Source organism: Triturus cristatus, chromosome 12 (assembly GCF_964204655.1).
Source record: "Triturus cristatus chromosome 12, aTriCri1.1, whole genome shotgun sequence".
NCBI lineage: Eukaryota > Metazoa > Chordata > Amphibia > Caudata > Salamandridae > Triturus > Triturus cristatus.
This window is the reverse complement of record NC_140595.1, coordinates 204,805,037-204,828,723: the sequence shown is the minus strand read 5'-3', so window position 1 is coordinate 204,828,723 and position 23,687 is coordinate 204,805,037. Positions and strand designations below refer to the sequence as shown.

The 23,687-nt window shown below is 45.9% G+C and overlaps 1 protein-coding gene across 1 annotated transcript in view; it reads left to right on the top strand.

Annotated features, from left to right (window-relative positions):
* The window catches only part of GLG1 (golgi glycoprotein 1), a 658,311-nt gene that overhangs the window by 92,666 nt on the left and 541,958 nt on the right, over positions 1–23,687 (top strand). The window contains exons 3-4 of the mRNA XM_085637427.1: positions 16,765–16,851; positions 17,450–17,665. Coding sequence (XP_085493553.1) covers positions 16,765–16,851; positions 17,450–17,665 — 303 coding nt within the window. The remainder of the gene's footprint in view (positions 1–16,764; positions 16,852–17,449; positions 17,666–23,687) is intronic.

Genomic DNA, 23,687 nt, shown 5'->3' with positions numbered 1-23,687 from the left:
ACAATTGTCACCACAAGTACGCACAGAAGGATCCGCATCCGGTCTGTAACCTTTGCCTGCAGCTGGACCACCGAAGCGAAGATTGCAATGCATGCTCTACGTTCACCCCGAAGACTTAAAGGGTGAGAGGGTGAGAGGGAGAGAGCGAGAGAGAGAGGCAGAGACCACCAAATTACCACACGCAGGGGCAAGGACCACCTCCGTGGCTTCAGGACCTGGGCCTCTCCAGTGAAGAAGAGCACAACAACACCGAAGGACCTGAAGGCGAAGAGGACACGCAAGTCCTAGTTGTCGAGGTCGAAAAGAAAACTCCGAAGGAGGTAAGGGAAGCATCGATTACTTGCACATCCCCATGAACAGCAGACACAAAGGTCTATTTAGATTTGTGATCAACAAAACACACTTCCAATTCACGGTGCTATCATTCGGACTGAAATCAGCACCAAGAGTTCACAAAATGTCTAGCAGCAGTAGCGGCTCACCTAAGAAGGCAAGGGATTCACGTTTATCCATACCTAGACGACTGGTTAGTAAGAGCAAGCTCATACAATCTTTGCAAAAAACACAAAAAGTCTTAGAGACATTGGCCCAACTCTGTTTCTCAATACACTGGGAAAAGTCGTCAATAGAACCAGAACAAGTTAAGATATTCTTAGGGGCAGAGATCAACACAATACTTGGAAAGGTATTTCCAAGCACGAAGAGAACCTTAGCAATACTGAAGGAGACACATCTATATCCCAAGGGGCAAGCTCTGATAGTGAGGACAGTGGGCAAACTGGTAGGGATGATGGCTTCATGTATTCAACTAGTCCCAAACATTCGACTGCACAGAAGACCATTCCAGGAATGGATTCAGCGGCAATGGTTTCAGGCAACGGGGGTTTGAGAGGATCTAGTGGTTGTCATGCAAACAATTCATCAAGAGATTGCATGGTGGAACAGAAATAACATAGCACAGGGGAGACTTCTCACGCAACCAACTCCAACAGTGACCATTACAACAGATGCTTCCCAGCTAGGGTCGGGAGCACACATGAACAACCTTAAAGTACGGGGATTGTGGACACAACAGGATGCGATAAAACACATCAACTTCCTGGAGTTAAAGACCGTGTTCCTAGCCTTAAAAAGCCTTTCAGAAAGACTTTACTGGAAGAGGGTGTTAATCCAAATGGACAATACAACTGCCATGTTTTACATCAAACAAGGAGGAACAAAATCCATAACACTCAATCCTAGCCCAAGAACTATTGAGATGGGCAATCCCAAGGAAAATATACTTACAAGCAATACATCTTCCAGGGAAGGACAATGTAAAAGCAGACAGGCTGAGCAGGTAAGCATCAGCATCCCATGAATGGGAAATGAATCAATCAGAAGTCCAAAAGATATTAAAAAAATGGGGAAATCCGCAAATCGGCCTATTTGCAAAACCCCAATATGCAACCGTGCAAACAGTCCCTAGGGAGTTTGCTATGGATAGACTGGTCTGGGATATTTGCTTACGCTTTTTCCCCAGATACCACTACTACACAGGGTACTCAAGTGCAGGATCAGTCACATGACATTCATACTCATAGCACCTCAGTGGGCCAGACAATCCAGGTTCTCACAGATAATGGAAATGCCACAGGGGGAGAGGCACAAGTCCGCCCCAACAGAAAGGACCTCATAACAATGCAGAATGGAAAGGTGCTACACCCAGAACCAGAGAGCCTAAGCCTGGCAACATGGCTCCTAATTACTTAAAATTTGCTCACCTCAGACTACCAGAGAGCACAATGGCCGCACTCTGAGAAGCGAGGAGGCCTACAACAAGGAAGTGTTACACAGCCAAATGGAAAAGATTCTCTCAATGGTGCCTTAGAGAAACTTTCAAGAAGGATCACAAGAGAATCAACCGTACTAAAATACTTAACATATTTACTACAGAATAACCTGAGCTACACATCTATAAGGGTACACTTAGCAGCAATCCTAGCGTACACAAGAGGAGAAACAGGGAAGAGCTTCACATCCTATGTGGTCAAAAGATTCCTAGGAGCAAAAAGAATAGCACCTCCAAAAAGGATGCCTCCACCTGCATGGAATCTCAAAGTACTAGCTCAAATGATGAAGGCACCATTCGAACCAATCTGCAACGCTACAAATGCTCACACAAAAAACTGCGTTTTTAGTTGCAATTGCATCACTACGTAGAGTAAGTGAATTGCAAGCTCTAAGACTGCAAGAACCCGACTTCCAAATACATAATGATAGAATTTATGCCAAAGGTGGTATCAAAGTTCCACGTAAACCAAACCATACAAATACCAGGTTTTTTCCAAAAACCAAAGACACAAGCAGAAAGGGCATTACACACCCTGGACGCCAGAAGGGCAGTCATGTACTACATAGAAAGAACTAAAGAATACAGGAAAACAAAACAATCATTTTTATCATTTGCCAACGGTTTTCTTGGATGACCAGTAACAAAGAACACCATTACAAGATGGATTGCACAAGCCATACAGTTGTGCCACAAACAATCACGTCAGATATTACAAAGAGCACCGCATGCTCACTCAAGGAAGAAACAGTAGCTTTTCTAGCAAACACGCCTATTCAAAACATTTGCTTAGCAGCAACATGGTCTTCAGTGCACACGTTCACAAAGCACTGCTGCTCGGATATTCAAATGAATAAAGCAGCACAAGTAGGACAAAAGGTCTTAAAACATATATTCACAAACCAACGCTCATCTTCGACCCAACCACCACAAGACTAGCAAACTGCTACAAAGTCTATGCACAGCGCAGCGAATCCAGAAAAGATTCATGCTGCAAAACGTATAGTTGCTTACCTGTCTGTGTAATTTTGCAGCGCGAAGAGTTTTCTGGATTTACTAGCGAACCCACCCTCCTCCGCCAGAAAGATGAGGCCGGAGGAAGAAATAAATGAAACCAGAACTAACAATAAAAAAAGCACGTCTACGTCACAGAAGGACACCAAATGGTGGTATGTCAATGCCCACCGGCCAAGAAAAAAAAAAAGAAATACTACATTTCCGGACCCAACTACTAGATGGAGGAATAATACACAGCATAGTGAATCCAGAAAATCTTCAAGCTGCAAAACTACACCGACAGGAAAACTGTACGTTATGTTCAAAGCTCTGTGTATTGTAAGGCTGCCCCATGGTTTTTTTAGAACCCTAGTCCATTGGTATGAGCCCAAAAGGATACTGTGCTTAGCTCCTAACAAAAGGGTTGTTGTGCCCAGAATTCGTAGAACTAGATAGGGTGACGGGTCTTTTTCTTGCACTGTAACTTAACTGGAATAGGTTGTCCATACACATCTCGGGAAGTGAAGATTATCCAAAGTTTTGAAAACCTCTAAAGACATAGTTCTTTACTCTTGGTCTAGTAGCCTTTCTTTGGTTTCGTTTGGCTGTGCGTCCCTGTTCTGTTTGTCAGCACTTTGACACCTGCAGGCATATGTTGCGCTTTATAAATGTGTTTTTCATATTTTCATAACAGAATAATATGATTGCATCACTGGTAGTTGATTCAGGCTACATTTTGGGGTCTCTGGAAAAACTAGGAACAGATGCTACAATCTATAGTTGCTATGCTCGTCTCCAGATACTGTCTTGTTCCAGATTTTTCTATGAAAAAGTAAGCCATTTTTAGGTCTCGCCTGACCCAGCGCATGCGCTGGTCTGGCGAGACTTTTTAAAAGGGCTCCAAAAAAGTGCTACCAGGCCAGCCTCGAGCTACAGTGCATGTGCGCGGGCGCCGCGCTTACTTTCACTTTCGCAGCCGCTTTGATGTTTGATCGCACTCTCGATCAGTTTCGCGGCCGCTTGGCATAGTCAATAGGTCTCGCTTTTGGGACCTTATAAGTATTTAGTTATGCAACGGTTGCATGGCTAAACACTTATAAGGTCCTAAAGGCGAGACCTATTGACTATGCCAATGCTTGTTTAACTTTGTACTCACAACCTGTTTCCTCTGCCTCCAGAATTGGCTATGAACAATCAAAACGTGGACACCAAAAGCAAATCTAAAGTTTAATTCCAGTTAAATTGAATTATTTGTTTCTCTCACCTTTCAGTTTAATTCTCGGTTTCAATCTGGTCTGTTTCTCTGCTTTCTTTAAATAGTGTAACACTTGCACTTGTTTACTCTGTTTAAATCCCTTGTTTTTTTTTTCCTAGGCTCTTAGTTCGCCATGAGCACACAATCCTGAGAAGCCACAATTCGTGAATTACTAATGATCCCTCCTTTGGCGCATTATGCCCTTTCTTCCTGCACAGCCAATCAAAACTGTGGTTCAGCCCTCTGTACTCCCATGTTGATGGGGGCAATGCACTCCTAGTTGGAGTGGCATGTTTTATTCCCCATCTTAAAGCTGTCTTCTATTCAGCAGTCAGGCCGAAAGTGGGTGCAAAGAACTGAGACCAATTTACCCCAATTGTAAACTCTACTTGAGGCTCTTAGTTACTTAACAGTTGCTCCTCTTTCATAATGTCTTGAATATGTGGACAACACATTGATCAGAAAATCTCCAGATCTTGGAATTCATCCCCAGCTGGTAGCTTGTCCCTTTCTTGCTCTGACATTTCATTGACAAACCTTGTACTTTCAGTAAAGCCTTTTCCTTTACTAGGCCCATGCTCCGGAACTCTTTTGATTTTTGAAAAGAAATGTAAAAAATTTCTGCTTAAACTGTGCTATTGTAATGCGATGTTTTTGGGCATTGATAAACATTAGATCAGCAAACTTCAATCATTGCAGAATGCTGCGGTACGACTAATCCTAAAGCTTCCAAAGGGTCCTACTACGTCACAGGGAAGAATGGCATTACACTGGCTTCCCGTCCAGCAGAGAATTGAATTTAAGGTGCTCTGCCTGGTGCACAAGGCACGATACGGTGGGGGTTCTGATGACTGTCAGGAAATGTTCAGGCTCTATACCCCCTCGCGAAACCTACGTCGGCCAGTCTTAGCCTGATCTGTACCCCAAAGTTTCGACGGGCCAGATGGGGTGGCAGGTCTTTGTCTAGCTGTGCAGCTCAACTGTGGTATAAATTGCCAGTGGCTTTGAGACTGCAGCCTAACCTTCTATCCTTTAGGAAAGCCTTGAAATCCTGGCTGTTTACTCCGGAGTAGATCTAGTTCAGTTCCTGCCCTGTGTACACGCGGCAAGAGGCCTCGGCATTCGAGCGCTTAATAAGCTTTATATCATCATCATCAACTCTGATATAGTACACATTGCGAACTGAGTCACCTCCAGGTGTCTGGGTGAGTTGAGGTTTATGGATGGTGTTTGTAACTGGGTACGAATGAGAAACCTGAGGCTGAAATCAGTACGTGTTTCTCACAGTACCCGCCAGTGGGTCAATAAGGAGTTAAAACTATATGCACATCCAATCGTTGCCATCTCTGCACAGCACGCAAAATGATGGTCACATGTAAATTGCACCAGTGCAGCCTTACATTGTGTCACAGCCAGTTTTGTCTGCCCAAGCTTCAGTCCGTTATGTGGCAACTTTTTCTCCCTTCAGATCTTTCTGCATTCCTTCATCTGCATATCTCACATCACCTCTTTCCTCTCAGCACTGGCATTTCACTCTGTCATCCCTTAAGTATACCATTTAATCTTTGGAGGATATGATGAGTATCCAACCAGATCCAGCAGCTATTATTGACCCTGATCTGGGTCAGTGAAATGTACTGTACAGGGTGTGATTTGCTGACACTAGGACTCCTTCAGCAGCACCTACAACTTGGCTGATTTCCTTTCAGAGCAGCAACTTGTAGAGTATGAGTGAGGTTTCTTATTTCCACTTCCAGCTGTTGCCAAAAAAAGGCTTTACTTAAAAGGCTATAAGTCCTCCATTTGTTGGTATCTTATCCTGGCTGAGCCCTATCTGGAGCCTAAAACCTAGATACCAGTGAAAAGAAGAGAATAAAAACACTCCTCTTGTCATCCCTTAACAAGTACTTAAGAGAAACTATGATTTGGAGAAAGGTATCTGACTGATCAACCCCTGTATGTAAGAATGTCAGATGTATCTCTCTGTACGAGTAATCAGAGTAATAGTATAAGTAATACTACGTTTTTATTGCACTACTCATCCCAGGGTTAGGCAAGTGTCAGTATGCTTTATATCTCGCACACATATTAAAGAATGACTCCTAAAAGAGTATAAATCAATCTACAAGTAATATTTCATACAAAAATGAGGGTAGGAGTCACATGTCATCCATATTGGACAGGCGTGATATGTTAAAAATGTTAGGCCTGCAGAAACGCAAAGTCCTGATTTGACACACGATGCAGTGTTTGGGGTTGTCTACACAAAAAAGATGTCTTTACTATCCAAAGGAAGCCCTCTTAGCGAACTACAGAATGACAAAATATTGGGAAAACTATAAGGTTCTAAACCAATTATCAGGGCCACTGGAATCATGCAATTTTGCAGCTACTGCATTTTCTGTATAATTATTGATTTGCAACATTTGTAACCTAATCCATGATCTGCTGCATAATTTGCTAATTTAAACAACAACAAAAAATGTTTCTACCTCGAATGGATCAAAGGTTACTAAAAATGCAGGGAAATGCTGTACAAAGGGAGGCCCTTCTCAAACGGTCACTGATGCCTTATCTGTTGCATATTGCTGCGTCTCGGTGTCAAACTGGTACTAAGGATGTGACCATTTGACACAGATGCAACCAAGCAAACTTTCTCAGGTCCATAAATGATATGCTACCTCAGTCCAGGTTTTTTCTTTGAATCCTGGGACCTGCAGACTTATTTATTCAATTATTAAACAGGACTACTGACTCACAGACCCACTTAAAGACTCGAGCACCCATTCACAGACCCACTGACACTCATGTACCCACTCATAGACCCACTCAGGCACTCACACAGACCCACTCATACACTTTTGCAACCACTCACAGACCCCCTCAGACACTCATGCACCTACTCACAGGTCCAAAAGCAGCTGCTTCCTTTGGTTGGCAACAATGCCAGCTCCTGCACCATTTAGGGAGCTGGATGCAGCCCTCAACGTGTTGGCTGGTGGGTGGGCACCAGGGCACCTACCTATAATTAATGTCCGGGGAGGCCGGCCTTCTCTGAAGAATTTCATATTTAGTTTATGAAATGTTTTTATTCTGAGATTGATCTTTTTGTTCTTCCTGCTTGCCTCCTTGTTGGACTTATTAGCAGCTATTCAGTTAGGTTGTGATTCTAACTTTTTGTGGGGTGAGGAAAAAAGCAGTCACTCCGCAGAATTTCGTATCCGCAAATATAGGCCCATGAAATCTATGAACGTTTGTTAGAAGTACTATTTCCACGTCTACTTCTGTACGCGTTTGAGCCCTGACGGCCATTAATCTGCTTTATTGAAAGGACATATACCGGAGGGCGTATTCTGCCACTAAATTGTTTTCATGTTGCCTATTCTGGTTTGATGCTGATTCTCAATTATAAAAAAAAAATGATTGAATGTTGACATGCATGGGGCATGTTTTACTATTCAGTGGCTCGTAAAACTTTAAACATTTCTAACAGTTTAGCAAAACATTTGGTTTTCAACATGGTTTTTTTGTGCCCATTTTATTTTGAAAGCAATCACCAATCTTGATTTCAGGCTTTCTATTTATTTGCATATAATCTGGGACAGTTTTGGGTGCTTTTTATGGAGCAGGAAATTCAGTTTTTTAAAATATGTATGCATGGTTTGATATAGAGACCTCTGTGCCAAATGTAAACTCCGTTCACTACATTTCCTCAGAGTGCTCACCTTAATTGTAAAGGGTTTTCATTAATGAATCCTGTACAAGTTTGCACAGCTTGCATATGTGGACTCTACTCTTCTCTAGTATGCATCTGTGAAAGAGGATTGGCTGGTGCTGTAAGCTGTCAGCCAGAGATTGTACTGCAGAGGATGTTGGACAGATATGTCATTTGGAAAAAATGTACATGTAAACTTGCCCATGACCCAAAACCTTTTCGTGCAAGGTGGTGATCTGCTCTCAAACTACAAATTAGAATTTGAATTATGTCCGATGGCGGGGCATTGTGGGCAATTTGCTTCCAGCTTTACCCGTGCAGGGTCCTAACTCAAGATTCATTCTTGGTCATTTGCGGAAATACTTGTATTGTGAAGGCTTTATATGTTTTTGATTTTTAACATATAACTGCAAGATCTGATGGACATCTAGCTGCAGATCCTTTACCTTTGAACTTCCAGGCGTCGAGCTGGATCTGGAAGATACTTCTTAGCAGTACCCCTGTGCTCTGGTAGATGGCGTCTGTCTACTCTGCGTGACGTCTGCATTGTGTTGTTCGTCGTGACGTCTGTCGTCTATATAACCGCTGATGTCAGTTGTTTTCTTTCTGTGCCAGTGAGCACAGATCCGTCAGAGCTTACCCCCTTTCATATTTTGACATACTTTTTGTTGACTACTTTTGGTGTGCTAGGGAATGTCTAGCAAGATGACCTCTGTATTCAAGCCATGCAGTGCCTGTCACCGTGCCATGTCGGCCACAGACCCCCCATCTAGTATGTCTCTGGAGCGTGACCACAGCACAAAGCCATGTTCCGATTTCCTGGCCGTGGTGCAGAACGCTTTGAAGAAGCGGTCCTTAAAGCTAATCGCAGCCTTGTGTCTTGGAGGCCTCCCTGTCTATCTCGGTTGCGAGGAAGGTCTGAGCACCGCACCAGAGAACTGAAATCCTGTTCCTCCCAAGTCGTCGCGGTCAGATAGGCACCACAAAAAAGCACAAAGTCGAAACGTGCTTCAACTCCGCCTGCGACGAGATGGAGTAAACTTGGCTTTTGAGGTCCTGCTCCACGGAGCTGGTGCCTGGGTCTGCTCCACGTTTCTCTCCTTTTCCAGGGCCAGGAGCGACCCCTGCCCAACAAGTTTTACGGCACCATATTTGGGCAGCCTGACCCTGCCGGTTCGCCCTCGGGCCCTGCAGACTCAGATGAAGCAATCTCCATGGGTTCTGCACCTTCGGATCTGTTGCCACAGCCTTCCACTTGACCCGGACCAGCGCCAGTCATACCTCCCATAGCAACTTTCCTCTGCACCGCACCTGGCGAAAGAGGTCCTCTGCGTCACCGACTCCCATCAGTGGTGCCTCCCCAATCCGAAGACACAAAGCTGTTTGGGTGTCCACCGGCGCTGACTGAGCTGCACGGCTCCATGCCACTCAACCTATCCTATTCGGAAGGGTTGGGAATGGATGAGGAGGATTGGGTGGGAAAGCAGAATCTGTTAGAACCCCAAGACATGGACTGGTATGAGGAACTGGGTGATGCCAGTGGCCTGGACTCCTCTCCAGATTCTGGTATGCTGTCTCCCCCTAACCTGGCTTTGGAGAAGGGGGCATCATTTGCAATGGTATTGTGTAGGGTTGCGGAGGTCTTGTACCTGCAGCTTCCTTTGGTGGCAGTCTAGATTAACATCTTGACAGAGGTCCTGCAGCTTGGTGTCTCAACCTTGGAGCCCTTGCTGTATTTCAGTGAGGCCTCAACTTACGTTCTTCTGGGCACCTGGTCCAAGTCCAGCACAGGGGCTGCTGTGAACAGAACATTTGGCAGCTTCCATTGCCCTACACCAGGCGACCCAACTTTCCCCACACCCCACCCCACAAAGCTTGGTGGTTCAAGCTTCCACTTCCTGTGGTGCGTTCCCTTCCGCACTCCCGCATAGGTAATCCAAAAGACAGACCAGCTTTGGTAATAAACGTTTCTCTTCCGCCAGTCTAGCATTGCGGTCGGTGAACACTGCATGCCTTTTGTGCTGTTATTCCCATTCGATATGGAGCATGATTGCGCAGGTGCTGCCCAGAGTCCCCTCGGAGGACTGTAATCTTTTTCAGACTGGAGGGATGCAGCAGAGTTCGCCATCCGCTGTGCCTTGGACACGACTGACTCGCTAGGCATTGCACTTTCACTGACAGTGGGTGTACGTTGCCATGCCTGCTGAGGATGTCTCGTTTTTCAGGGTATGTACAAGCCAACCATATGGACATGCCCTTTAATGGCTCCCATCTCTTCGTAGACAAAGCTGATGCAGCGCTTGAGTGTTGGACTCGTGGGCTACGCCAAGTCATTGGGTCTCACCATAACATCCTGGCCTGTGTCTGCTTTTATTCCTTTCGTGGGTGCGGAAGTGGCCACAAACCGCACAAACCCTATTTCAGCCAGAGGGCACTAAAAGTTTAGCAGCTTCTGCGGGCCGTGGATGCCATTCGCCATTCACCCTGACCCCCTGAGGGTCGGGAGGCCAGAAGTCGAGCCAAGCCACAATCCCCTCCTCCACATCAAAACCCTCCTAGTATGATCCCTTAGGATCATTTACGAGCAGTTGGTGGCGGAATACACCATCTCCACCACTGGTAGGGCATCCCCTTGGACAAGTGAATGTTGCAAATAGTCTGAAGGTGCTAATCCCGCCCCTTAAACTACCCTCTCTCCCATCCATGCCTCCATATTACGATTGGCTGACTGAGGATCACCTTGCCCTGCTCCACAATGAGCTGTAGAGAAGGTTCCCAGGCCAGAAATAGCTATGGTTGTTCCCGTTATTTTCTGGTTCCAAAGAGAGACACAGGTCTTCGTCCTATCCTCGACTTCAGAGCCCTCAACTACTTCCTCAAGAAGTTAAAGATGCTCACCATTGCTCAGGTCCTGTGTGCCCTAGACCCAAGAGACTGGATGTTAACGCTGGACTTGCAAGACTCCTATTTTCATATCCCCGTCCTGCTTCCCCATTTTCTCTACCTGTGGTTTACGGTGGGCCGTGAGCACTTTCAGCTTGCCGTGCTTCCTTTTGGACTCACCAGTGCTCCTCGAGTGCTCACAGAAGTGATGGCGGTGATTGCAGCCCATCTGCGAAGAACAGTGGTTTCAGTTGTCCCCCCCCCCCCCCCACCCCCCCCCCCCTTACCTCCCCCCCATCTATCTCGATGACTGACTGGTTGTTAAAGGTGAGCTCTTCCCAGGCGGTCGTCTCCCACCTCCAGACTACGGTGAACCTCCTGCACTCTGGCTTCACCATCAACCTGCCGAACTCTCACCTGACTTCCTCTTGGACGCTCTTTCATCGGAGCAATTCTGGACCCTGTGCAGTTTCGAGCTTATCCTCCCGAATGTCAAGTCCAGGATATTCAGGCTATGATACCAATGTTTCCGCCTCTATTTATTTATTTAGAAGTTTATAAAGCGCGCAGCTACCCCCGACGGGGGTGTCCCGGCGCTAACAACAGGAGAAATGAGAACGTCAGGGAAGGTAGAAACTGAGAAAAGAATGGGATTAAGGGCAAGAGAAGAACCAGGTCTTCAATTTCCTACGGAATATAAGTTCAGAAGATCCTCTATCCTGGATTTCAGAGAGAATAACTGAGGCTGTGGGGCTTGTGGTCTCCTGCATCCTGCTTGTGGAACATACCAGATGGCACATTCAGTCTCTGCAGTGGGACCTGAAGTTCCAATGGACACAGCATCGTAGAAATCTCACCAACCTGGTCCAGATATTGGCGGGGACTGTAAAAAAAACTTGCAGTGGTGGCTTACAAACCACAATTGGGTCAGAGGCAGGCCCCCCCACTCCCTTCCCCACGCAGATATCTCAGTAGTGACGGATGCGTCCCTTCTGGGATGGGGCAGCCATCTGTGGATTCTGATCTCCGGCAGGCAAAAGCCAGGCTCTATATCAACCTGTTGGAGCTTGGAGCTTCGAGCGATCCGACTGGCACTGAAAGCCTTTTTACCGTCCTTCAAGAAAGGCCAGTTCATTTGTCCAGACAACAGTACCACCATGTGGTACTGCAATGAACAGGGTGGTGTGGAGTCGTGTCCTCTGTCAAGAGGTCCTGCGTCTCTGGACTTTGCTGAAACAACAGGGTATTTCCCTGATGGTTCAACATCTGGCTGGTTCTCTGAATGCCAGTGCGGACAAACTCAGCTGCCCGTACCTTGCGGATCACAAGTGTCGTCTCCATCCGGAGGGGGTGCAAGGACTCTTATCAGCGGTGGGGAAAGCCTTGGTTAGATCTGTTTGCCTCCGAAGAGAGCGCTCAATGTCAGATGTTTTGTGCGTTGGAGTTTCCAAAGCGAGACTCACTCAGCAACGCTTTTCGTCACGAGTGGAGCTTAGGCCTTCTGTATGCCTTTCCGCCCATGCCACTCCTGCCAGAGAGCGACCAGGGCACAAGTCGTTCTTTTGGCTCCGAACTGGGAACGGAGAGGCTGGTAACCCGAGCTTCTGGCAATGAGCATCGATCCTCCAATCAGGCTGCCTCTTGTGGAGGATCTTGTGTCGAAGGAGCAGGGGAGGGTCCTCCACCTTAACCTGTCCACGCTCCGCCTCCTTGCGTGGAGATTGAGCACCGACAGCTGACAGCTTTTGACCTTCTTCCCGAAGTCTGTGAAGTTTTGCTGGCAGCCAGGTATCCTTCCATGAAATCGGGATCTGCCTGCCAATGGAGCGGACTTTGTAAATATTTCACAGAAAGGTCTATTGACTACTTAACTGCTTTTGTCAGATTTTCTCCTGTCCATCCTTTCTTTGTTCCAGCAGGGCTCTGCTCTGGGCACTCTTGAGGACTACCTTTCGGCCCTCTGCTTTTCTTCGGCTGCCAGATCGGCCTGAACTTTTTAAATCCCCTCTGGTGCAGAGATTTTTGAAGTGGTTAAACCACTTGTTTCCCACTTCTCTGTTTATTATGCCACAGTGAGACCTCAATTTGGTCCTTACTTTCTTGATGTGCGCACTGTTTGAGCCTTTTTGGTGGCAGTCACCTCTGTCACGAGGGTGACTGAACTGCAGGCACTGTCATCACAGCCTTGTTACCTGACCGTCTTTCCGGACAAAGTGGCACTCCGAACTTTGGCATCTTTTCTGCCCAAGGTTGTAACACCCTTCCATCTGGGACAGTCTATTACTCTACCCACTTTGTATACACCTCCGCACCCTTCTAAAGAAGCAGAGCGTCTCCACCATCTGGACCCCAAAGAGCGTTATTGTTCTACTTTGATTGCATCAAAGATTTCCAGGTGGCTGACCAACTCTTTTTATAGGGTACGTGTGAGCAAAGAAGGGGTGTGCTGTTCAAAAGCTGATCATCTCACGCTGGGTTTTCCTCTATAATAAACAGCCTCCTGAAAACCTTAGGTTCCATTCGACCAGGGCGTAGGCAGCCACCACAGCCCTGCAGCGTGGTGTTCCAATTATCTTGTAGAGACCCAGTCTAGCTGCAGATTTCTAATGACCCACCCATCCTCCCCGAACTGCGGAATTGGTTTTAGTGTTGGGGCTGTTCCCCTTCAGGGCCCTAGTTGTCTTTTTTTTAATACACCATGGTCAGTCACTTCTTTCCTCTGCGCTTCTAGCGTGGAAAGTCTTTAAAAGTTCTGACATTCAGCACGCCCGAGTGGCGGTTATATTGGTGACATGTATGTCACAACTATGACTAACACGACGCCAGCGGAGTCGACAGACTCCTTAAACTGGTGCGCAGGGGTACTGCTAAGAAAAACCTCTGAAACCAGCCGGATGCCTTGGAGTTATCTCTACCAGATAAGACATTACCAAAGGTAAGTAAGTTGTCAGTTTCGTTGTGTACAAGAATTGGCATTTATACATCATTTTTGCCACAGTTAATTGCAGAAGGCTGAGAGTAAATGGGATCCTTAGTATTCTTTAAGTGCAGAATTGGAAGTCTATTATAAGAAGGGGCACCTGTTTGTTCACTGCAGGACTTTGTTTACTCTGGTAATCTGGTTTGGGAGCTCAAAATCCTAATATATTCGGAGGTGAGAATTATATTTGGATACTTTTCTTGCATTGAAGTATTTAGTCCCATTAAAAACGTTTTGAGTAGTCTTGGAAATTAGTAACACTTCAATCATTGGATAGGTAGGTGGTTCAAGAGGAAATGTTGGAAATACTCTTTTACACATCACCTGTAAGTAAGGGGCGTTTCATTTAGTTTCTCAGTAATCGCATAAATGTGAATGAAGTGTTATTCTTGGAACATATCACCCATTTTGGTGAGGTCAAGGGACTAAAATTGTGTAGCAGCTTGCGGGTGATTAAATAATGGCAGCGCAATAGAGTAAAAATATAATCCAGCTCTTATCTGCAGTCTGTCTTGTGCCTTTGCAGTGTACGCCATCATAATCTATGAATGCGTGTAATAAGGGTTATAATGACTCAACGATTAAAGGGGAGTACGAGATGTATCTTTTTCTATTGCAATATGCAGCTTAAATGGAGGTAGGTGATGCCCACACTGCGTGACTGGGCTTGTGCACACAGATAGTTTGAGGTTTGCGGCTGCTAAACTACCTTGTTGGTAAGGTAGGGTGAGAATTTCCCATATGATACTGAGTTGTTTACCCGCCAATGCTAGCCCAATCATTAAAGATGTAAGGGATATAAAGAATGAATTGGAGAGGGGGGATGAGAATATTGATGAAAAGATGGAGCAACCTGGGCAGGGCATCCATCTTCATCAAGGCTTTGTTCGGCTACTGAAAGTTGGAGAGTAGACTATCACTCCATCAAGGTATTCTCGCTTGGAAATGGCAGTGATAATTGACTCCTATGAACTTATTTTTGTTGTGACCAGTCCACAACCTGCTGCACTTAACTACCTCCAAATAATGGAAACTCGCAAACAATAGCTGCAGAGATTGTGGGTAATTGGAATTTCTAGGTCTGTCCCACACTGCTGCACCGTGGCATAGTGGAGCGAGATCCAGTTCATAAAGGACCATGGCTTACCCAGTCTTCTAAGAATGGCAACAAGATATTTCTACTCTGTGGTGTTGAATGCTTTAGCAGCATCCAGGAATATTACTGCTGCTTCTAATTTTTTTTGTCCAACTGGTGTTAGGGTGAATAAAGTGCATAGGTTCTGTTAGGTGGACTTACTAGAAATTAATCTTGCCTCGTCTAGACAACCAGACTCTGAGGAGAGAGAATGATCTATTAGCGATTTGTTTAGTGGGGATTTTTGTGTTGGACTCAACAAGATGGACAGAGTGCTGAAACTTTTAAAACACTCACTCCTAGTCAAGAGATCTGGCTCGTATCTGTCATTCTTTTGCTCACCATGCCACCCTAGTTTAGACCCAGCCATATGCAAATCAGTCTTGACCCTGCTCCCTATGAGAAGAGTTCAGCCTGAACTTCAGGCCAGGTCCTCCCTGGACTAGAAACAAGCATCCTAGGACCGGTTCATCAGCTAGGCTAGCTTGAATGCAGTGCCAGAGCAAGTAAAGGACCCACGTCTGGGCATACCCTTGGACAGTAAGTGCGAATGTAGCAAACCCAACAATATGGAAGGAGTGTTGAAACTTTTCAAACACTCGCCCCCAGTCAAGAGTTTTGAGGGAAAGGGCCCTGTAGTATTCATAGGAGGCTCCACAGGTTTGTGTAAGATGATAAAGAGAGGCTCTCTCATTGATGATGGAAGCCTAGATTATGTGCACCTCCTCAAACAAATTGAGTAGCGGTGGAAAACATTTTCCTCTGAGGAAGTTGTTGCAAAGTTACTGTTTCTGAATCCCAACTCTTGAGTTTAACTTATTTTGGCCCTGCCAATTCCATGTAGCTCTACTTTAGACCCAGGAAACAAGGTGCATTTGCCTGGTCATAACTAACTCACTTACAATGATTCAATTAAGAATAAATTGTAGTATGTTCTCACTGGATTTCTTTTATTTCACAAACCAACTCTTCAGAATATCTTCCTTCCCCATCCACCAGTTAGTTGCTCCTTTGTGTCTGCTCCCTTCCAGCCACATGAGTGACTGGCCTCTTTAAAAATCCTTTTTTTTTCACAATCATTCATATCTTACATATGTCCTGCACTGGTTGGGGGGGGTAACCATTGCATAGGGAAACCAGACATTTTGACTATTTAAAGCGGAAGTCTTAAAGTTGCCAGAAAGATTTCTGAAGGGGTCTGAAGGCCATTGCAATTGAAAATCTGGTTCCAGGAAAAGGATAACCCTACAATCCACTTGAAACTTGGGCTGGGCATATAAACTGTCTGAGGATAGATTATACCTACATTAATTTCGAAGTACACAGATGCCTATAAAGTAGTGCACATGGTATCATACTCTAAAATGTATTGATAGTTGTTTGAACTGATTAGATGCACCACCATTTTTACTCCAGTAATTGTAACAAAATCATTCAAGTTGTAAACCTTATGCTTGGCCATTTGTAAGAGGAGCACTACAGTTGTAATATATAAAAATCTTGTTTGAACCGGAAGGAATGCTGACATTTGGGACTATTTCCCAAGCTCTGCTTCTACCTCTTGCTGCAGGTTAGGACACTGGAACAATGTGTCTAACTACTTACAAGACTTCCACAAGGGTTCCATTGTTACGATATGGATTGCTGGTTTTTAAAGACTGGTTTACAATAATGGAAATTTCAAAGTAATTCTCTTTAATATCGCACATAAGGTTTAAGCATTGAAGTATTTTCTGTGTAAAAAGTAATGTTGGTAAGATAAATGCCTAAGGGAGATTTTCCTTGTGTATAAACAATTGAAAATCTGTGCATTGTGAAACCATATCCCACTACATTCAAGAATTGCCTCAACTGTCTTAATTGATTGTCATGCCTTTTTGTGTATACAACATAAATATGAATGCACATATGAGTTTTTGCTCACAGCTGGATTGAATACGTGCTAAAACATCTTTGCTTGCTTTGCTAGTTATTATGGAACTACAAGCTAAACTTGACAACTGATCCAAAATTTGAGTCCGTGGCACGTGAGGTCTGCAAGTCTACCATCATAGAGGTGAGCAATTCCATTAAACTGTGTCATGAATTTTGCTTGTGGGTGCTGAGTGTGAAGCAGGCATTTAGTGAACATGTGCTTTGGCATTATTTTGGAACTCTCTATGGGTGACGTTCTCACGTATGCTGTTGCTCCAGAATGAAAAGCTCCCTGTGCTAGTGCATTGTGTGTTTTGAGTCTTTGGTGATGGCAGATGCTGGTTTGCTAAGTGTGTGGTATAGCTGTCCTTGGTGGAGGTGTCTCTGGTTGAGATGATCTGGCTGTTCTGATATCCCTTGTAAGGCTTCAGTTCTTTGTGGTGGTTCCTAGACTGTCTAGTTACCATTAACTTGCTCCAGTGTTGCAAATGAGAGCTGGGTTTCTGCTGCATTCTTTTGCAATGCCTTATAGAACGTCCTGTGGTTCTTGGAGTGCAGCTTTATTTGAGACCTAATGTTCCCATTATTCACTTCAGTAAACATGAGTTTGTTCTTTGGTGTGAGATTGTAGGCTGTGACATAGGAAATTGCTTACCCCTACAGACTTTTACAATATTGTAAAAGTAGTCTTAAGCTTATGCAAGCAACACATTTTCAGAAACATTTCCACTTTTCAACAGATCAAAGAGTGTGCAAATGAGCCACCTGGAAAGGGCTACCTGGTGTCCTGCTTGGTTGACCACCGAGTGAATATCACAGAGTACCAGTGCCATCAGTATATCACCAAGATGACTGCCATCATTTACAGTGACTATCGTCTGATATGTGGCTTTATGAACGACTGCAAGAATGACATCAATAAACTGCGATGTGGCAGCATTCGCCCTGGCGAGAAGGTACTGCTTCATACATTTAAACATGATTTTTGTGTTCCTGAGGTTGGATCTGAAAAGTTAATCATTTGATTGGTTTCAGATTTTGTGTTCATTAAAATGCTCCGTTAGATCTCATTGTAAAATCCTTTAGTTAGATCAGAGTCTAACAGTTTTTTATTATGAGCACAGAAAGAAACTATTAGCACATTGCCAGTTACACATTTAATGAAAAATAAAATTATAGTTCGAACAGTGAGAAGATGCCCTGATTTAATTTACTTATGTTCAATATCTAATGTACAACAGATTCATGCAATAAAAAGAGGCCATTATTTAGGGGAGGTTCAAGTATAAAAATGTGGTAAGTGTGTAGCTTATTACTTCAGTCAGCTTTATATTCAAAGGCTTCCACGTGCGCATGCAGTTGTCTGTAGCAGGTACTATTTATGAGAAAACGGAAAGCACCGGAAACAACTAAGCCCCAGTCAACGCAAACAAATTAAGGAAACCTGTGGGGGCTGGTACTCTCATAGATGGTGACAGAATCTCTAGCTTCGATGATGGATCATTTAATAGAGGAAGTAGAACCATGCTGAAACATCTAATACTAGGTACCTGAAATATTTAAGAGTGAAAAGCAAGATTAAATCGGATACTGCCCGCAGAAACTAAGGCAGTTTGCATAAAACAGCGTTGGAACTTGAAGCTCCTTTGAAATATGTGAATTAGCAGTTGCAACTGGCAATGAAGCGAGAGGTCTTCACTTGTGAGCTATTTTCAAAACCAAACTGGCTGCCACTGTCTCCAAAAATGCACATTGTTCCTAACATCTCCTTGCTTAATAGCTTTGCTCTCTAAGCTGATACAGAGACAATCTGAGTTTTTGCCCACACGAGAGAGACAGATCATATCTCTGGTCTTGCCTATAGTTTACAGATACCATACAGATTTAAATGTTGATACTTCCCAGCCATCTACAGAACTGGTGACCTTTTCACTCTGCATTGCAAATGGATAACTTGAAGCATTTAAACATTTCTTTAACTGAAAGAATTAGAAAGATAGAAAGCAGTTCCATCAGCAATTGTTCTTGCCTGTGAGCGAGGAGCTAAGGGGCTCCGGAAGGGGTCTCGATTTGGAAAACCTCTTGCTGTTGGGGAGCCCCCGGGTCTTTCTGCTCTGATGCAGTGTCATCCCTGCGCCCAGGATATAAATAATATGTATGTAAACCAAGCAGTCTTCAGGTACCAAACTTACGCACAATTTATATCAACAGATGACTGCCCCACACATTTGACAGAACGTGGATTCTAAATTTCTCTTGTCCACTGACCAGCCTTTTGAGCTCTTATATGGCCCAAGACCATATTTTGTACGTTGCAGTGATGGCCCACTGTTCGGTCAACCCTTGGAGTATGAGAAACGACTCATCAAGCTTCTAGACCTGCACCGTCCACAATTCTTGGAGAGCCCTCCTATCCAGATCTTGGTGAAGTTCCCAGGGGGGTCGTTTATTTGACTTACACCCTCGATCAGGGTGAAGCGCAATTGTCTCTTTGAGACTGTGCAATGTGGGCTCGGCAACTTCTATCTAGTGTCATTTAATAACAAGACACTGGATGAAGGCCTTATAAATCATGAACTTCATACTTGCCATCTCCAAGGGCCTCCAGCTTCTGAAATTAAGCTTAAACTGTCTCCCCTGACTACTCAGTTCACTTCTAATACTTTAAGGCACCCCCTCTACCCAAGGTTCCATATCCCACAATCTGCTGATGGACCAGACATATCTGGTCTGAATGCAAACAACTGACTAAGGCATCACATCCTTTCTTCTGCACCGGCCGATTGCATTGGGATTGATATTACAGAACCAGCTGATTACCATTCTAAAGACGTGTGTAAACCACAAGTAAACCTTTCTATGATCTCATGGAGTTTGGCAGGCGATAATATTCAAATAGACAGTGAATGGGCATCCTATATAGGAGGTTACGATGTATGTGTGTTCCAAGAAACATGGGCAGTGAACAGTGTCTTTTGATAGTTTTGCATCCTATTTTGTGGAAGGTAAACCCCAGGGAAACATGGCCCGGCTGCTGGTGGGTTAATAATATTAGTGAAAAGTTATGTTTTGTGTCCGCGTTAGTTGGTGGTTCTCTCGCCTGATTTAATGGGAGTCTCTTTTAAAGTTCCTTCCGGTTTGATTATTGTCTTATTTAACGCTTATGTAAGGTCCGCTCCTGCCAGATAAGACTCACCTGTTTTGGCTCTTCTTGAGAAGCTTATTGAACTTCACCAACAGAATGCAAAAGTAACAGTGGAGGGTGATTTTAATGCATCTTTTGAGCCTTCTCCGTACATCAATGAGTTAGTAGAACAGAAGTACGAACAATGGAATATAACTCACTTAGTTGGTAGCCATCCATATTATTTCACTAACGCAGCCCTCCAGCTAACATCCATGACTGTTGGTTGGGGTTTAATGGCCCTTATCCAACACCATTGCAGCAGAGAGGGGAAATCTCGGAGTCCTGGGGGGATGCTTAGATAGTTCTGGTCTATAAGCAGGGCGATGCCTGCAGCCCATCTGACTATAGACCTTTAAGCCTAATTGACAATTTGCAGAAGGTATTTGCAGGGAAAGTCCTACATAAATTGTAAAACTGGATAGATGAAGAGTGCAAATTGTCTAATCTTCAAACTAGCACCTCCCATCAAGTTATTAGATTTGCCCTTCGCATCCGAAGTATGTACTGCTGAAAAAACAAAGATTATATGTGGCTTTTGTAGATCTACGCTCTACATTCAATCTTGTTCCCTGTGAGAACTTATGGAGAGTTTTAAGTGAAATGGTAGCTCCTTAGAACTTTAATCTTATTGCAAGAATGCATGATATGAACTACGCTGAGGTCTTTTGGGGCAAGCAGGGCGAATTGACCGACCCTTGAAGCCAATTGTACCAAGCCACATGTGCAGCACTTTTTGAGGCTGATATATGGGGCTATGCTGACCTCCAGAAGCTGTCCATAGCAGAGAATATTCTTTCCATATAACTTATTTTAGTTCCAGCTAGTACTCCTCTTATGCTTCTTTTTTTTTTTTTTTTTTTTTTTTTTTTTTGAGTATGAATGGAATATCTGACATTGTACAACTGAAGCCCCAGATGTATTGGGTACGTCTCTGGTCCATGCCAGAGATGATAGATTATAGGGACTCTAAGGGAATTGATGAAAATGATCAGTGCAATGGAGGTTCCCTGGTTCAACTTTGTAAAATGCTGGTTCAGAAAGCTAGGACTATTGAAAATATGGGAATATCCAGGAAAAAAATTCTAAGGCGGAGGTCTGAAATCTCTATATTGGGCCTATGTTTGTGAACAAAATTTTGTGAGTGGGCCAAACTGGCACTTGACAAATCAGTTTCTTGAGTTCAAAATCAATCCATGCTGTGAACCATTTTTGGCTATTACTTGACCACCTTTATCCAAGAGTCTGTATGTCCGCTTTCATCTGGGCAATTTGCCCTTGCGGTCACTCACAAGTAGTTGGAGCAAATGTCAGAACTCTGATTTGTGTCCTGCTTGTGGAATGCCCCCAGCGACAAAAGAGCGTATCTTTTTCCTTCTGCTCGTAATATCTTGGGCTATGCTACAAGTGAATACGCTCCTTGTGCCTAAACATGGAGGTCATGGTGACTCCTTATCTGGGTTCCTGAAGAGTTAGGAAAACTGATACTTCAGGCCCAATTGTACTTGCTGTTAGTCGTGTTCTGTTAAATCTTTAGCACAAGCAAACCAAGCTCTTTCAATAATGGGTATAGTGTGAATCTGGTATTGCTGTAAACAGTGTTGCTTCAGTATCGTGAAGGGCTAGGCCCTCTGGCTTTTGAGCCATTTTGCACTGTTTTGTAGCCTAGCACTTTGACACTTCATTGATTTATTGTTAAATCATTGCACTTTTATGACTTTGCACTTTATCTTCTCACATTGGTATCTCCATCTGAAAGAAACACGTTAGTTAGATTCCTCACCTTAGAATATCCCCAGGCGTCAGGCTGGATCCGTAAAGATTTTTGTAGCAATACCCCTTGCGCGTCGCTAGGCGTCTGCGGCTCCGTGCCCGTCGTTGGCGTCGTGCGCCGGAATGACGTCAGAGTACTTGGACGCCGCCCTCGTGCGCTGACGTCAGTTCTTCTTTTTTCCGTGCCAGACAGCGCCGATCCGGGAAGAGCTTACCCCTTAGTCAATTTTTGACTAAACTTTTTGACTTTTTGGTCTTTTGTCGACTCAACTCTGGTGCCGGTAGGATGCCTGGGTTTAAAGCCTGTGACTCCTGTCATCGGCTGATGTCGGTGACGGACCACCATCGCCGGTGCCTTTACTGCCTGGGAGCCGACCACGACGCGGAGTCGTGCCCCGATTGTCAGGCCTTGACCTCTAAGGCTAGGCGGGAGCGGTCCCGTAAGCTTCTCAAGCTTCGGCACTCTGCTCCGCGCCGCTCACGGTCCCGGTCCAGGAGGAGGTCCAAGGACCGGTCGCGGAGCCGGAGTCACCATCATCGCCCAAAGTCTTCGGGTAAGTCGAAGCGATCAAAGAAGTACAAGAGGCGACACCGCTCTTCTGACACCCCTTGCCGGTCGCGCGACTCGGCCGAGGGTCAGGGTGGTCCCACCCCGACCCCTTGCCGGTCGCGCGACTCGGCCGAGGGTCAGGGTGGTCCCACCCCCGCGGCTCAGTCAGAGCCGCAGGAGCCGCGTCCGTCTCATACCCGCCGGTCCCTGGGACTGACGCGACTCCGGCGGAGGTCAGTGCCTTCCTCTCGGCCATGAGGGGCCTGGCTCCGCCGTCGACGTCTGCCGGCGCGCCTTCGGGCTCCGCGGGCTCGACTGGGTGACCTCGCGTGCCGGCGCCTCCGGCCCCGGCGACATCTACTACTTCGGTCCCGACGCCGCAGGTCTCCGAGGGACCCAGGCCTGGATCTCTGTCAGCGCCGGTCGACCTCACGACGCCTCCTGCGCCGACACCGGTTCCACCTCCGGCGCCGTCTCCGGACAACGCCGTTCCCCGGTTTAGCTCCTGTCCGGACCAGACGCCGGCACGGCGCCGCCCGGCTCCGCACCCGATGGATGAGCGTATCATCTACCATCCGGCTCCGATCATTCCTCCTGTTTATCAGGAATCGGATGAAGGGGGAGACTGGGAGGGGTCTGAGGACCCTATGGCCCTCCAGGGCCAACTTTCACAGGACTGGGCAGACAAACTGGGGGATGCCGGTGGTCTGGAACCTCACCGGATGCTGGTTTAATCTCTCTTCCGACTGTGGCTTCGGAGGAAGGTGCAGCTTTTTCAGTGGTGCTGCGCAAGACTGCCGAAGCATTGGGGCTCGGGTTGCCTGCTGTGGCTGTGAGGACTAATATCCTCAGAGGTGCTTCAACCGTCAGCAAGCTCCACAGAGCCTCTGCTGCAGTTCAATGAGGCCCTTATCGATGTTCTGCAGGGCACTTGGTCCAAGCCCTCCACAGTTCCTCCTGTGGATCGGAACGTGGCCCGGCGCCACTGCCCTTCTCCGGGCGACCCCGAGAGCCTGGTTATCCAGGCCTCCACTTCCCAATCCTCCTTCCCATCCGCTCCTCCGGATCGGGCATCCAAGAGGCTGGAACAGTTCGGAAAGAAACTGTTCTCCTCCCTGAGTTTGGGCCTGCGGTCTTTGAACACCGCTTGCCTCGTGGACCGTTTCTCCCACTCTCTGTGGGATGCGGTGGAGGACGTGCTGCCCCTGTGTCCGGAAGAGGCCCAGACACGTCTCTCCCAGGCACTTGCTGACGGGCGAGATGCAGCGCGACATGCCATACGGTGTGGACTTGACACCACGGACTCGCTGGGTAGGGCGATATCCACCACGGTGGTGCTCCGGCGCCACGCCTGGCTGAGGTCCATATCTTTTTTGGGGGATGTCCAGAGTACCCTCATGGATATGCCCTTTGATGGCGCTCGCCTTTTTGGTGAGAAGGCGGATAGTGCACTGGCTCGTTTTTAAGGACT